The sequence below is a fragment of the Phocoena sinus genome, chromosome 2 (genome assembly GCF_008692025.1).
Source record: "Phocoena sinus isolate mPhoSin1 chromosome 2, mPhoSin1.pri, whole genome shotgun sequence".
Classification (NCBI taxonomy): domain Eukaryota; kingdom Metazoa; phylum Chordata; class Mammalia; order Artiodactyla; family Phocoenidae; genus Phocoena; species Phocoena sinus.
In genome coordinates this window covers 287,167-304,426 of record NC_045764.1, presented here as the reverse complement: position 1 = coordinate 304,426, position 17,260 = coordinate 287,167, and the positions used below count along the sequence as shown (strand labels likewise).

At 41.7% G+C, this 17,260-nt stretch overlaps 1 protein-coding gene across 10 annotated transcripts in view; it reads left to right on the top strand.

The window, feature by feature from the left end:
- Positions 1–17,260, top strand: part of MKX (mohawk homeobox) — a 95,075-nt gene that overhangs the window by 40,122 nt on the left and 37,693 nt on the right. The window contains exon 6 of one of the 10 annotated variants that reach the window (XM_032621238.1): positions 1,807–15,535. The exons of 8 other annotated variants lie outside the window; for them this stretch is intronic. In XM_032621238.1, the coding sequence (XP_032477129.1) occupies positions 1,807–1,826 (20 nt within the window). In that variant the 3' untranslated portion in view covers positions 1,827–15,535. Of the gene's footprint in view, positions 1–1,806; positions 15,536–17,260 lie in introns of those variants that run through there. One more of the 10 variants, XM_032621236.1, reaches the window with a different exon arrangement.

The window sequence follows — 17,260 nt, the reverse complement described above, 5'->3', positions numbered from 1 at the left end:
CGTGTTTTAACTATTGAGGCTAGAATATGTTTAAAATCTGGCTCATGCTTATTCTTCCCTCTGTCTTCTTTTTTCATAGTTTTTTCTAGCTATTGTTTCTTGTTTGTTTTCCACTATTAACTTTAGGATCAACTTGTCTCCTCAAAAAAAGTTTTGTTATTTTTATTGGGATTGTGTTACATTTATGAATAATTATAGAAAATTTGATTTTTTTTGAGATATAGAATCATCTTTTGCAGAAGCTTGGTATTGTCTGTTCGTGTCTCCTTTTGTGGCCATTAGTCTCGTGTTAAAATGTTCCAAATAGGTCCTTGAACATTTCTTGTTTAGTCCTAGACCCTAATTGGTGGTCCTTTCTCCATCACTTTCTTTTAACTGTTGTTTTTACATGAGAAAGCCATTCCTGTTCTGTATGTTTAATATTGGTACTCTGCTACCACCATGAATTTGTTTATCATTTTTGGTAGTTTTTTTCAGTTGACTTTCTTGTGTTTTCCAGTAATACAATTATATTATTTTCAAAGAGTAATGATTCTACCTGCTTTCTGAAATTTTTGCCATGCATTTTTTCTCTGGCTTATTGCTTGAGTTGTATATCACAAGTAATGGTGGTACACATTCTTGTCTGTGTTATCTGACCTTCCTGGCAATACTTCTAGTGTTTTCCCATTACTTGTGATGCTGCTTTGGGCTTCAGTTATAGTACCTTCAGATTATGGTTTTAGGCTTATAAAGATCTGGGTTCAGATTTTCTTCTCTACCAGTAACTAAGAAACATCAGGTAAATCATCTAACTTTTCTGATTTATATCAGTATCTATAAAATGAGGGAAAGAAAAAATCCCTACCTCACACAGCTATTGATAATAATTGTGAAGCACTTGATAAATTGTGGGGATAAATGTCCCTTGTAATTCCTGTTTTCTCTGTAACAGAATGCTTCCCTACAGAACAGTAGAGAATTGTAGAACTTGGATTCCCTTGTGGCTCTGAGCTGTTTTGTAATTCCATTCACAACACAGTTCCTACATATACTCCAAGGTTGGAAAGAAATAGTGCTGTTTGAATGATGAGCAAATTCCTTTGCTGACATTTAACCAAAATGTATTCCAAACCTGAAGCTTTTTGGAAGGCTAAGAAAATGTTGGTCACCGTCTTGTAAAAAAGTGAAATAAAAAATGTTTATGTACCTCAGCCCTTCCTGACTGAGCTGGAGTGAGTGCACTGAGGTGGTGTTATTTTGTGGTGTTTCAGTTCTGGGAAAAATGAAACCAAAAAATATAGGAGATTTTTCAAGATTTTTGGTTGTGAAAGCTTTACATTTTTGTCTACTTTGGTTAACATTGAGAGGGCCGTATAAATTTGATTCAACTGCAGCTCTTCTGCAAACTGATTGCGGCCAGTGATCCGTAACTATAAATGTTGCTTCTGTGTGGAAGTCTGCGTTTTAGAGAATGAACTCAGCGTCCAGAGATACTGGCGGCTGCGCTCCTTTGTCAGACGTAACACGGTCTCCCGATAGCCTTGCCCACGTGTACAGTAACTGGCATGTGGAGGAGTTTCGTATCCTTTTAAAATGAGCTTCCGTATTAGTTTCTGTGCAGAGTTGTGTCTTGGTCCAATCTGATAAGATTTGCAAATGTACTTTTCCTTTGTAAGAAGCCACCCACAAGTAGCTCCCTTCCTCAGAGGGTTTTTGTTCCTTGAAGTGTATCAACTGCTTCTTCCCTCCATGCTTGAAAAGTAAAATGTGTGGTCATTTGAATGTCCCTTTTGTTTCCTAACACCACTTACCTTCCTCTTTTAGACAGCTCTCAGAGGACCTAGGTATTAAGGTGGTAAAGTTACTTTTTCAAGCTGCAGCAGCCTTCTTCACCTGGTTTGCTGGTACATCTGTGGCTTTGGAGATGCCTCTGGCTTTGTCACGTGGCTGGGCTTCGGAAGAGAGCTTCGTACTCCCTCATTTTCCTGGATTCCCTTCTCTGACTACATGTTCAATTTGAGGAACCTGCCCTTTCTAGAATGATCGTGGATGCAGTTTTGCATTAAAAGCTAATGAGGCCTTAATGTATTCTCTCACAAATACTAGTCTGAAGACACTCCTGTCTCCAGCACACGTTCTGGATTTGTTAGATGATCTTTAAAGGCATGCACATTTGCAAACATAGTCCTTCTTTATTTATATATGCAAAATCATCTTTTGTGAACCGACAAAGCAAACTCATCATGAGAGAAGACAGTGGGAGACTGTGCCATAAGGTCCGTCAGTGGATTCAGTCCTTTCAGGGAAGTTTGGAAACCCTAGCTTATTAGGCGTGAGTGGCAGCTGCTCCAATAGCAGCAGTGCCGTCGTTTACATTATTTCACTTCACAAAGTGCTTATCAAGGCAAATTTAGTACATAGAATAAAAGCCAAAGCAGAGAGCATTAAATGAATCACTCAGAAACTAACCCTATTACAAACAGAGCCAGAACTGCTAGAGGGAGCTGGTACAGCAGAATATCTGAGGCTCCCTTAACACACGCACCGATTCCAAATGAAGGACCCCATCCCTAGGTTAATTCAATAATAAGACAGGAGTCAGGGGAAAAGTGTGTTAGTTTTAGTGGGGGAGCATGCTTCCTAATTGTATAAAGTAAAATGAACAACCTAGAAAATGACAGTATGTGTTCAGCGTATCATTTTTCTCAGTAGACAAACTTCAGAGGACAGAAAGCACCTCCTCCTTGCTCACTACTGTATTACCAGCTGTTAGCAAAATGCAGTAAAGATCTGTTGATTGATTGGTTCATTGATTGATCGCTGGGGGATATAATGAGTACTTCCACCTTTGAAACAATCTTAGTTTGGAGAGGAAAGTATGTCTATCTTTTGTTATGTAAATATAACAGCAAGCAAAGTAAATAAGATGGGCCGGAATCAATTCTTAGGTAATTGGGAACAGACTCTGCCATGGGGATGGTTTACATTTTACTCCAAAAGCAAAATTTTGCATTTAGTGTAAGAAATAGTGGTAAAACACCGAGCTTTTGCTTTCTACCAATAGTGTAAACATTACTCTAACATATAGTCTCTGGAAATAATTTAGTTAACTCTTATTTTTATACGCATGTTCTGTTCTGGAGACTTGATGCAGAAATACTGATGGAAAGTTTTTTCTCTAAGTGACAGTTTGTTTACAGAAATGCCTTGAAATCTTGATGTTATTGAAAAGTCTGAAATAAATGTTGCCTCGAAATTGCCTGTTACAGAACAGCTCCACACCTCCCAGAGCAGTTCCCCACTTCGTTAGTAAATCACCTAAAATCCATGAAGGTCATGGAGACTGCTCCCTCCGTGAAATGAAATATTTATGTTCTGATCCCCCAAACATATTGCGGATCGTTTTGGTGTTTTAAGTTGAGGGTACGTAGTAAATTATTCCAAAATTATGGAGGCCAAATGTCATTCCCTCCAGAAGTTTGTGTAATATCTATTTATCTGTGGGCAGATGACTGCTCAGGATAATCAGACGCAGACTTCGTCAAGTTTAGTCTAAGTAAACACAGCTGAACATAAGCAAGTTGGACTATAAGGGTTTTTTGAGCTTTGCCAACAGCATATGACCTTGGAGAATGCTGCTTTTTTTTTTTAGTACAGTCTGCTTTCAATGGAAAAGAAGAATTCTTTTTGTTTCAAATTAACAAGTGATGATTGGAAGCTTGTTATGTTCTAATTTTTAGATGCAAGACAAATGAACATCATGCACATACCCAACAAAAAGCTGCCTTCCTGAGGGAGTTATTCCCCCTCAAGGAGCTGAATTTAAACCGCGAGAGTGGAAGCCAATTAAATGGAGTTTCTTTCTAAAAGAAAACGTTTCTTTGTTGTTGTTTATTTTGTTGTTGTGTATTTTGGTTTTTGTCTCTGTGCCATTTCAACAGATTAAAATGGTGGCTCCAAATATGCCACTAGAAGATGGACTTTACTGACTTATCCATTCTTTAAGAAGCATGTGTCCTCAATAGGAAAGAAACTTTGCATTGTCATTAACGTTCGGTCTTCAGTGGAAATCCTCATTAACTGCGTTATGCTTTTCACAAGTCCTTTTTTCTTCTTTCTTTTTTTTTTAAAAAAAATACATGTTTCTTTTCACGTATCTAATATGTTCTTCTTTTAGCCTAATATGGAGTCCGATGTTACATTTTTTTAAGGGCACTTTGTGGTTAAAATAAAGTTCCTTTTAAATGTTTCATGTCAAAAGGTGGACTTTAAGTGCGAACTTTGGTAAAAGGTGGATTAGTGGAGATTTGCCTTGAAACTTCTAGCTTTTCAGTGTTCTCTGACAGGCAGGGAGCCAGCTACATGCTCTGCTCTCTCTGTTCCTTCGCTTAAGGAAACTATTTCTTTCCTTTTCACCCTTCGGGTGTACATTTCCTTCTGAGAGCAAATGCAGTATGGATAAAGGGTGTGACTAATAAAGTTTTTAAAATAATTCATCTTTCAAGACTTTGGTATTTGACACTTTTTAAATCACACGCTGGATAATATTAGCCAGCATATGGGAAGATATTTAGATCTATGTGCTAAAACATTATTCATGTAAGACCCATCCATATTTATTTATTTGTATACCTCTTTTACCTATATGCCGATCGATTTCCATGTTACGATGACTACTTTGAGGAGATAATATCACAATGTTTCTAAATATGTTGCTACGTAATGCGGCCACGCTGCGTCCTCTTCTTGTTCAGAGCGGCGTCCTGCATCCCTGAGCACATCAGCGTCCACTTTCGAAGGCCCTCAAAGCACTTCCTACTCTCAGCATGTCACCGTCAGACTCCCGACGGCCCGCGCCCTCCAAGCTGAAACGTGCTCTCCCTCCGTCCTTCCGGACTCAGAGAATCCCCACCCACCCAGTCAGGGGAGGCAGCCCCAGAGGCGGTAGAGGCTCCTGCCTCGTGCTCCCAGACCCCACCTACCCTTCAGCAAGGCTGCCCCCGAGCGAGCGTCCCCACTGCTGCGTCCTCCACCCCCACTCCTCACCTGTCTGAGTTCCTGCCGCGATCTCATCTTCCACTAAGGCAAGGGGGATCGTTCTGAATCCAGGTCCAGTCATGTCACTGTTACACATCCTTTCAGGATGGAGTTCACCTTCCTCCTCCTGGCACACAAACCCAGGAACCCCTCAGCACCCGGCCTTTGCTGATCTCTCACCTGCCCCTTCGCACGCCTCATTCGTTTCAGCTGCACAGAAAGATTAGACACAGGGGTCAGGTGCCGGCATCGCCCTGCCCTTTCATACAGCTGCCCCTTCACCTGGAACACTGCTCCCCACCTTTGCCTCAGTGGCCGCCGCTCATCTTTACCTTGGCCGGTCGCTTTCCCGTCTTTACTGTGTCCTGGTGCTCAGATGGTGATGGCGCTGGCTGGGCGCAGGCGTGAATGGAGGAGGGTGCTTGCTGGACGCACTTGCCCATGGCCTCTTCTCTGCTGCCCCAGAGGGTGCCATCTCACTCAGAGCCCCACTCAGGGCCCCCAGAGCACTAGTCACACGGAGCTCTTGTCATTTACTCAGTGAGTTGCTTGGGGTGAGACCCATCTGTAATTCGTACAGTATGTCCCCTGCATACGAACCTTCAAGTCGCGAGCTTTCAAAGATGCGAACATGTGTTCATGTGTCCGGTCACGTGAGTTAGTTGTCACGTGCGTGCATCCTCTGCACGTGGTCGTGCTTTTGTGTAATTCACTTACAGGACTGTGTAGACCACAGTAGTGCAGTATCTTTATTTCAAGCCCAGGTTGGCTGGAAGCAAGTGTAAAAGCAGCGGCGATGTAGCCGGTACTGCTAAGGTGTAGCGGCGGCGATGTAGCTGGCGTCTCTTGTTGCTGACGATCTGCTTCAGCTCCACCATCTCCCACCTGCTCTCCCTCCTGCAGTCGGTAAGTCTTCTGTCCTGTTCACTCGATGCCAGCCCCTGCATGCCAGCTGTTGTACTGGACTACTGTCCTTTTCAAGGGACTGTACTGTAAGATAAAAAATGTTTTGTTTGATTTTTATGTGTTATTTGTGTGAAAAGTATTATAGACCTATTACAGCACAGTACTGTAGAGCTGCCTGTGTTAGTTGGGTACCTAGGCTAACTTCGTTGGACTTAACAAACGTGCTCTCGGAACAGAACTTTTTTGTAGGTAAGGGACTTACTGTATTTCTGAGGTCACAGTGCCTGACATTTAGAGTGCATTCAGTAAATGTTTGCTGAACCAACCGATGAACCTGTGGAGCGGTAAATGAAGACACCATGGAGAAGAGCCCATTCTATTGCACTTAAGATTAAAAGATTGGGTTTCTAGTACTAGCCCTATTGTTTACTAAGTTTAGCCTCGGACCTGTCAGTCAGCTTTTCTGAGTCTCAGTTGTAAAATGGAGAAAATGATATAAGCGTGCACAAAAAGGAAATGAGATTAATGCACATTTATGACTTGCGAAATGCTTGATAAATACTGTTGTCACCACTGTGAATTGTGATAAGTTGACCTGGACCTTAATTATGCCCCCAGAAGGGGGGGGAGGGTAAAATGCTGTGTACAAAGTGTAATTTTCCATTTGATACTCAAAAAAATTTGGTTTTTACTTGGATAAGTTCAGCTTCATTGTAGTGTTGTTACCCATTCTCTATGAAAGCACCAGGCATCCAAAGACGGCACACAAATTCCAAGGGAAATTGAGCGTCTCTCGCATTCTGCTGTGCAGCGGGAAGAACTTTTTAATAAATGTTGGTCTCTTTGTAAGATGTCGGGAGTACTGAAATAACCCATATATTCTTACTCCAATTTAAGGATACCAAGTACAGCTGTTTAGGATAAAGCAGTAATACAATTAAGGTCTTTTAGGTAATGTATGTTTTAAGTAGTTATTTTTTCCTTTGCGGAATTGTATCAGTCAGTGAGCTCTTCATAGAGCTTTTTTAATAACAAAGATTAGAGACCTGTCTTTTAAGAACTGGGCATTTCCAAAGCTGTTCCCCCAGATGCAAATGCCATATTCTATCTTGAGTAAAGATCTTCACAATTCAAAACTTTCTCCGAGCAATTAAGAGTGAACACGCTAGCATACCTATATGATTGCGTGGATAACACATGCAAGCTGCCAGGCCAAGGACAGCTACGTGCGCCAACCCCAAAAATGAGCAGCAAAAGACCAGTTGCTGACCTAATCCTGGAATTTGCCGTGGTGTATGTTCATTCTTACTCTCACCGAAGACTCCATTCCGATGTTTTGCGTGTTATGGCTACTAAGCAACTCAAGTGACCTTCTCCAAGCCGTTGCAAAACTGAAGTCTCCATAATACGCAGTCTTGCCCTTTGGAGAATTTTCCACACTAGAGTGTCAGAGACATAACATGCCTGCCCGTGACCCAGGGAAGACAATTCAGATGAAAAAACTATCTTGAATTGTTGTGTTATTCATTATCTGTTCCATTTCAGGGTAAATCTTCAACATTGCCTCCTAGTTTGCTGCCACTACAAAGAGTTTGCAATTGTGGAATAATTATAGCTGCTCTTTATTGAGGATGCCTGGCTGCCTGGTGGTTTGCAGTGATTATTACTAATTTCTGCAACAGTCTTCATCGTTCCATATTTTGTGTCTATTTTACAGATGAGAAAAAAAATGAGACGCAGAGATATTAACCGACTTTCCCCAGACCACATGCTAACCCGAGCTCTCTGGTTCCAGATCTGCTCTCTTCCATTGCAAGTTACTGTGGGAGGGGGAAAGTGTGATTAAGTGAACTTCACCCTTCCCAGTTCACACTGATTAGCAGTGAACAGGTGCACTCAATTTCTCAATTCAAGATAAACCAAAATAAGGCACTAATCCCATTAAAAGCAGCTGTAGGAATTTGAGTAACTAATTGGGTTATTCTCTTTCTCTGTCTTAAAGACTGCTAACATTAGCATGGAATTTCCATTTGAATAATTTTTCAATTAATCATAAACTGGGACTCCCATTTCTCAAGCAGCCTTTTGACAGATGCTTTCAACACTTGCCCCACACAACTCCCATTACCTCCTTTTTTTTCCTCCAGTATAAAAATAATCATCTTTCTTTCATTTCTGGGCCCACTTTCTGCTTTTCCTAGCCCCGCTAATTATTTTTATGATGATGACGATTACTCGTGAATAATTAATTCAGTGCATTTTCATCATTACACATCCTTCATTTCTTTATGCTTCTCCAGGGGGTCCTATAAATCAGCACAAATACAGATTCCTTTGCCTTTCACTTTGAAAGAAAGGATTTTTGTGCATCCTTTTGTCCAAGTAAGAATCTATTATCGATTATCCAATAAGCTATGTAATAAAATAACTTATTTTTTAATTTTTTAAAATTAATCTCATGATTTTATTATTTTTTCTAAGAAGATCATTCAGTTTTTAAAATTGAAGTCTAGTTGATTTACAGTATTTCTGTTAGTTTCAGGTGCACAGCATAGTGAGTCAGTAGTTGTACAGGTTGCACTCCGTTAAAAGTTATTACAAGATAATGGCCACATCCCCTGAGCGGTACAATAGACTCTTGTTGCTCATCTGTTTTATACACAGCAGTTTCCTCTGCCCCTCCCTCTCCCCACTGGTAGCCACTAGTTTGTTCTCTCTGTCTGTGAGTCTGCTTCCGTCTTGCTGTACACATTTGTTTGTTTTATTTTGTAGATTCCACATATAAGTGATATCATTCAGTATTTGTCTCCTAAAGTCGGCTGAAAATCAGTGGGATAATATATCCAGTTACTTAGAGTTTGGAAAATAAGAGAAATATATTTCCTAAAAAGCCCGACCGACTAACTCTTATTCCCATCTTGTGCTGAGGGCTGTGTGATTAATGCCGCCCGAGGCCTGAATGGAACAATGGCTCACTTCTTCCTGCGTGTTTGTAACGTCCTGTGTTCAGCTCCCATTGTGGTGGCCTGGGAAGGATGGTTTCTCCTCCCTTGTTCAATAGATGCTTTTAGCTCCCCTGGCTTTGGACCCATGTGCAAACCGTATGCATAATGAGTGGCTCACTCCTGCTGACTTTAACTGGGTGTGCGTCTAACAGGACAGACCTCTAAAACAACAGAGGATACAGTGAGCATCGCCGTGGAACATTTGTAGTTTCAGGAGCCTTCCCAGTTCTTTAGTTTTTGTGAGTAACTGTTCTGCCCCTTTTGCGTTCCCCTTCTGAGTGTGGAGAGTCACCACTAGGGAGGGGAGAAACCACATGCCTGCGAGAGCTTGGGAATCTTGCAAGGAATTACGATTTTCCTGGCTGTCATTACCCAAAGAAGGAGCAATTTTTGTGCTTTCATGATGAAAGTATGTAGTTTGTTTACCCTGGAGTGTGAGAGCCAGGCTCTTTTGTGTAGTCCTTTGATTCAAAGCAAGGACTGTGATCTTCTGCACAGCGCGTATTCATCACCTAGTTCTGGTTCTCTAGAGAGAATTTAATATTTAAATCACTTGTGAGTATATGTAGTATATCCCATCACCAAACCCAAAAGTGTGACTAAGTGGATCTGGTTGGTCCTACAAATGTAAGTTTTGATTCTTTTCTCTGTTTTTCCACAGCTTTCTGCTTTTCTCTGTCTCTCTTTTGTTTATTTTAAAATTAGTTTACACAACTGATTGTTAAAATATATTTCTCTCTATAGTCATCAGAAAGTATGTGAAAGGGTAGAAGATACCAGGAATTACAGAGGATTGCTTTTAGTCCAAAAATAATATTGGGTTCATTGTCCGTTTCTCTAAATCACTCATTTTTAATGATTAAAACAAATATGTTTTCTCTTTTATTTTTGAGGTGTCTTATTTACTTTTAAAACAGGCTATGACATTTACAGGGCATTACGTATGGCAGCTGCTTGGCATTTAAATACATTTAAGTCATGTGAACATGCCATTCCTCTGCATTTAAATTTCCATGAAATGGCTTTACAAGAACTTTTCTGTGTGCTGTACTCATGCTTCTTTCTGGTAGTCATCAAGCTCTGGTATTTTTTCTTTTTATCTAAGACCCTAAGAGTGTTTGCGCTCTTTCTTTACAGTTTCTTTGCTTCACGTTTAAGTACTGTAGTTTTACTATCTTGTGATAGAGACACCCCTCCTGAAGATTGCATTGCTTAAGGCTGTAGCGTGGAGCCTATGTGTCTAATTTGGGTCATCGGTGGCGGGTGGTGGTCCCAGCACAGGAGGGACCCACGTGCTCTGCAGGAAGAAGGGGCTCAGCTCACCCTCCAGCAGACACGGCCGAGGGTCGTCCCTAGTTCTCAGCCTGTCCCTGGGCCTCTGGGTGGCTTCCAGGTGATGGCCACTAGCACTTTGCTCCTCTTCAGCCCTTTGGTCCCAGATGCTCTGCCATTTCTGCTCTTGTTCAAAAGCAAAGCCACCAGCAGGCCTAGACAGGACCCTGTCACTGCTCGGTTCAGCATGCTGACCACTGAGCTCTACTGTAGTGATTTTGGTCCTGGGGGTGACCACGTTGTTTGCATGGTGGTTCTGTTCCCCTATCCCTGTTCCTCTTTAGAGATCATATAGCTCCAGGTACCTCTCAGGGCTGCTTTAAAAATAACAGATTAAAAATAACCCAAAATGGTTTATAAACCTCATCACAATGTATAATAACACCATGCTCTGTTCTTTTTGAGGCAGGCCTGAACAAAGTATTCTTCTAAGGGCAGCAGAAACTAAGTTTACTTGAGTTTATAAAAGCTTTTTATCCTACCCTAGGAAGAAAAAAAAAAATCCACATTAGGTTGAATAATTACTTTTTGATGACCCCCATCTGGATTACTATTTCCCAAAGGAAAATTTAAAAAAATATAAGACTCCCCAAAATAAAAGTCCCCACCATGGCAGCAATATAGAGCTGGGCCTACGTGTTTATTTTCAAAACAGAAAACACAGATCTTGTAACAGTCTGTTATTACCATAGCTGTTCCAGTTAGAAGAGAATGAGGGTGATTTGATTATTCTGAAGTATTGTGTAATATATTACAATGAAAATCTTGGGTCCTCAAGATTTTCCTTTATCTTTATCCTCAAGTTTGTATTTGTAATGACTCTCCCTGAACTATATACATCACAGCATAGCAAAAACTGTAATACCTGGGGGAAGTAATGCAAGTAAACTTTTATTACACCATCCCCCCCCCCAAAAAGAGGCATATTTTAAGTGGTATTATATTCATGTTTAAGCAAAAATAGACAAAAGCATTTTGAACCTAGAGTCACCCATTTCTGAACGGCATTTTCCTAATACAAATGTTATATCTGCTACTGATATGAAGGTAGAATCAGGAACTTGGTTCATTAAACGCAGCCCCGACGGATCCTACTGAGCCATAGGACCCTCGGCACCCCCAAGGGACCTGGGGTGGCCCCCTCAGAGGGTAAAGGTCGACTGACAGCTTCACTTCCCTCAGGGAGTCGTGACGCCAAAGCCCTTCCCATGCACCAGGCTCTGTTCCACAAGCTTTACACTGGGCACCTCATTTAATCCTCACTGCAAGCCCAGGAAGGAGGGGTTACTCTTATCCCCATTTTATAGGTGAACCTGAGATGCGGTGCACATAAATGACTCACCCGGCGCCCTGTACCTAGTGAAACCGCAGCTATTTTCTTATGGTCCTAAGATACATCCTGTGCCTTAGAGAAATTATTGTACAAAAAGGTGGGTTTGATCTATGAAATGTTTTTGTTTTCTCCCCAAATAGATCAACTTGTTAGGTGAAAGCAACTTATCCCCTACTCTCTTCTAGAAATTTCTTGTAGCCTACATTTAGGTGATAGTAGGGAAATAGGATCTATATGCCACTGGAATTTAATGAATGGTTTGGGGTGTCGATTCCTAGTGATTATCTGGTCTTCTCTGGTCAGATCGGGTCATCAGAAGACCTCTAGACTAGGGACACTAGGACCCATAGCCACAGCCCAGGCCCGCAAGGCCTTCTTCCTCATCTTTACGCCTCTCCCTGCTTTTCAGCTTCTCCCACCTTGAACACCATCAACAAAAATCTTCCCAATTTTCATTTGAAAGTCCTTCCCCACCCTAGTTTAGACTTTAAATGACTGTTTCTGAAATTAAAAGCAGAAAATCACAGAACCTTTAAATGTAGAAATGTGTGAACATAGAACACTGACATGCCAAGTATAATTTTAACATTTTAAGTGTATTAGGAGCATCAAAATGTATCTGAAATGTAGGAGAAAGACTGGTAATACTGTTCATCTTATGTCTAAAATATGCTTCTTTTCTATTAATAAGTACAGCAGACGAACTGTGAGTAGAGAACTGTCACTTGCACCTCTTCTGGAAGATCCAAGGGGTTGGCGAACGTCACCTCTCTTGTTGTGTCATTTCTGGTGTTAATGCATTCAGACAGGTTTAACAGCAAGATCTCCTAGTCTGAAGTGTCATTTCTGGTAATTTAAGGAATTTGAAAAGCATGGCCATAATGTGAGCCAACTCAAAGATACACTTCAGTTCATATATCAAAGCAAAAGTACTTTTTGATGATTTTTCAGAGATACTGAAGAGCTTGAAAATACATGGATGGAGCCAGACTTTCCAGCCAGTTTCTAGATGATAGCAAATGCACATTTTTCCATTTAAAAGGCCTTGTTTTGCTGAAGAAAGTCGTATTAGTACGTTGTAACCTAACACTATTCAGCTACATATTTATTAAACATTAACCTCCTGGAACTGTGGTGTGGCAGCTATTATGTAGCCCTTGTGCTATTGCAGAACTTAGAGGATGAATGTCAGTGTTGGGACATTGGGACAAAATTAAAGTTCAGCTGAGAATCAGAGTAAGACCACCCTGTTTTCAGAACTAGTAGCCCAACTTGCATGTGGAAGGGAACACTTTTATAACCAGCTCACGCCCCTTGCAGCGCACGGGCACACACGGAAGTTACTCGGGTATAGTTAGGAAGTCATTTTCTGAGACTTTGGCTAGAAACCTAGCTTTCATGGATGAAACATCTGGGGTGACATCTCCAATATTCCCCTTGAGAAAATGAAGTAACAAAATCCATTAGACACTTAAAGTTAGTAGATATTCTTTAATGTGGCTCCAGTGTTCTTTGTCTTGGCATGTTACGTACTCTGGCACAAAATAGCATCAGAAAAGCCATTTTGTCTTTGAAGATGATAGATTCTGCACAATTAATGCATTAATCTGCGCTCATGGGCTTTGGCCAGAGTTAAAATATTTCATCCTTACATAATGGTTTTCATATTAAATCTCTGAACAACACTATTTTTTCTGATGAACTAACATTCAGCCCCATATTCTAGATGTAAAAAATACAGTGAGAGGAGAGGTTAATTTTTAGAAATGTTTACAAGGATTTATATAGTTCTTGGTATACATGCTTAAGCTTTCTTCTAAGTGTTCTGGAAAACATGAAATCCTCATAACCTGAGTCTAGTGCGATTAGCCCTGCTTTCCAGGTGTGAAAGTCGGAGCACAGAGTAACTTAGCCTTGAGGACCTTTAATATCTTTAGTGGAGAAGATGGAAAGTGGAGTTGAGACATTCTAATTGGGTGGTACTCCGCTTATTTGAAAAGTTACATTCAAATTACAGATCCCACCTCCTGTGCCTTTAGTCCTCCAGTCCAGACTGATGAGGTCAGAATAACTGTGCGTTTTACCAGAACAAAGGTTCAGCTGGGAATTAATAAGGAGCCACCGGCCTCAAGTTATTTTCCTCCGCATAACCAGAAAAGCCGTAGGACAGCTATGTAGCTCCCTAAATGATAGGGAGCCCATCGACACTTAGATTAGCCACGGTCATGGGTGCTCCTGGAACAATAAAGATGTTCTGCTGTTGTTAATGGAACTATAACCTATCCTGAAAGCTTTGAGGTGTCAGCTACCCCAGTCTTCACGATTGGTCCAGAAGAGAGGGGTGTGGCTTCTAATTTTTTATTTTCTGGGAGGAGATCGAGAGGAGGACGCATTGACAGAAAGGCAGCTGATGGTGGGGACCCTGCGGATCCAGGACATCTGGGCACTATTAGCTATAGTGAGAGGCCATCCCACGTGAGAGGTGGCAGGAAGGAAAAGAATCTTTCTCCAGATGGTGGAAGTCATGGCTGGAGGAAACACTGGCTTAATTTTTGGAAAACATTTTCTTTAAACTCTGAAATAATTTTGGAAGCCACTCATTCTTTAAGGCCTCAGGATAAATAATTTAGTATATTGCAAAGGGAAAAGAAATACCAGCTCCATCCATGAAGATGAGGCGGGTTTCATTTTATAATTTTCACTATTCTGAAAGGCTCCACTAATCCTTCCATGAGCGATAGCCTTGATATTCACCAAGTTTTGGTGCAATCTCTTCCTGTCATGCTGAAGCTTTAACGTGTAATTCACCTTCAGTCCATGGCACTGGAAAAAGCAGTTTAATCATCAACAGACAAGTGTTACAGGTTGTTGGGTAGGTTTTTTCCCCTCCTTTTTGAGCAAAATCACTTGGGATGATTTATCTTTACTTATTCAAAAGCTCTGGGCTTCCCTGGTGGCGCAGTGGTTGAGAGTCCGCCTGCCGATGCAGGGGACACGGGTCCGTGCCCCGGTCCGGGAAGATCCCACATGCCGCGGAGCGGCTGGGCCCGTGAGCCATGGCCTCTGGGCCTGCGCGTCCCGAGCCTGTGCTCCGCAACGGGAGAGGCCACAACAGTGAGAGGCCCGCGTACCGCAAAAAAAAAAAAAAAAAAAAAAACTCTAACTACCCCAAAGAGAGGATGACCACAGACATTTCCCCTAAAGTGATGCAGCAACGGCTGTCTAGCAGTTACTTAGCAGTAATTCAGTCCTGGTGATGCAAGAGTGATTTTAGGGGTATCACACCTATTAAAATGTCTCTCTAATTTAAAGTCTGAGGATGAGCTCAACGGAGCTTTAGATTTCCTATTCTGTGATTTGGACTGATTTTTTGATGTTACAGATTAAATAATAAGGAGGAAAAAAAGTCATTTTTTTGTATCTCTATGGTCTAGAATACTAGCAAAAGGTATAGAAAAGGTGTTTAATAGGTTTTTAATGGACTTTCTATGTAAATAATGCATTCGACCTTGCCGTGGTCTTTGAAGGTGGCTTTATCAACTGAGATTACTTAAATGATGAAATGCTAGTAATTGTTGTTTTAAAGATAACCCCTTCTTGTAACATTCGAGACTCTCAAAATTCAAGTTTAAACCGGGTGAAGCCGGATTTTGAATTCTTTCAAGCCGTTTCTTTTTCACAGGTGAAAATACAAGAAACAAAAAAACAAGACAAAACAAAAAACATTGCCACATCGGGGGAAGCCAAATGATAGATTATTATCTTTGTTAACAAAAGGGTAAGGAAGAAGTAGAAGTTGAGTGAAAAAGCAAGTTCTAAAACGCATACAGAGACTTCCCTGGTGGTCCAGTGGTTAAGACTTCGCCTTGCAATGCAGGGGATGCGGGTTCGATCCCTGGTGGTGGAGCTAAGATCCCACAGGCCTTGCGGCCAAAAAAACCAAAACATAAAACAGAAGCAATATTGTAACAAATTCAATAAAGACTTTAAAAATGGCCCACATCAAGGGCTTCCCTGGTGGCGCAGTGGTTGAGGGTCCGCCTGCCGATGCAGGGGACACGGGTTCGTGCCCCGGTCCGGGAAGATCCCACATGCCGCGGAGCGGCTGGGCCCGTGAGCCATGGCCACTGAGCCTGCGCGTCCGGAGCCTGTGCTCCGCAACGGGAGAGGCCACCACAGTGAGAGGCCCACGTACCACACACACACGAAAAAATGGTCCACATCAAAAAAATCTTAAAACACGTACAAAATGACTCCTTTTTAAAAAAAGTATATAAACTTGCTTTGGGAGTCAGTACATCCAAATATTAATTTGAGTTATCCGTCACTGCCCTCTATTTTCTCTTTTACACTTTTTCCTGGATTTTCTGCAGCGAACCTGCATGCCTTTCTTATTAGAGAACAAAAACAAATGCTATTTTTAAAAGTAAAGAAATGTCCAGCCGCGGTGGAACCAGTCTGTAGGGGTGTGTGAGCCCCGCCCAGATCCAGTGTGTGGGGAAGTAGAGAGAGACGGGGTCGATGCTGTCTGGTGTGAGTTCCTGCAAATCTGGAGCGATCGGTACTTCAGCATATTCAGTGAGGCTTTATATCTACCCGACTCACCAGAGTCTCGTGCTTTATCTCAGTTGTTCCAAGTATGTAAATAGCTCCAGAAACTGGTCTCATGCTCCAGGGTCTCTTGGGACCCCTGAGACCAGAAACACTAAAGCCTGGCTGTCCACTTCTGCTGTCTCCAGCAGCGGCTCCCAAACCGACCAAGTGTGAGAAGGCACATTTGTCAGGCGTCTGGAGCTCTCTTTCCATTTTAATTTAGGGAAACATATAATACATGATTTTTAGATTATGTAATTAAAAATACTTGTTTTCTTAATCTTAATTTTATTTACCTTTCAGTGGTGTGAGTGGTATTTTGTGGAGCATTTTAAAACAGGACTTACTGATTAAATTTGAAAAAAAATCTCAGTGCAAAAGACTTGGCCATATTTTTTTCTCTTTTTACGACTAGAGTTATTACCTCAGGAATATATATCAGAATGAATATTTCTAAACTGCATTCCTCAAGCTTGAATGGACACTTTGCCCACAGGGCTTTGTGCTTTTGCACATCTCGAGTTGCAGTAGAACTGAATTTTCTCTATAATTGTTTCTCTACTTAACTTTATAAGGAAACACATGTCCAAACTGAGGATAGCCCCATTTTAGGTTTCAACATGGTTTGGGTTTTACAGCATCCAAGATCTTCCTAACGACGCATCTCTTTTTTTCATTCCTTTTCTTTTTTGGTCTTAAAACACGCTCTTTTGGCTGGTTCAGTAAGTTGTTCCTGCCAACCAGTTGCTTTTATGATAATTGACAGCGTAGCTGATTTTTGGAACCTTGGGATCTAAAAAGGCATTTTAGCTCAGACGTGGGACCGGCAGAGCCAAGCTACTTGCAGAGTGAGAGAGGCAGCTGAGCTGGCCTCGGACCCGGGTCTGTGCCTGGGCAGTGACGGCGGGCGGGCGTCTGCTCAGACCCCTTCCTGCTCCTGTCACGTCCTCTCTTGAGCTACTGGGCGCCGCTTCTGGAGGGGGCTGGTGAGAGACCTTCCTGTCTGCTGAAGTGGCGTCGAGTGGTGGCCCAGAAACCCACCGCTGCTTAAATACTGACGACTGGCCGAAGA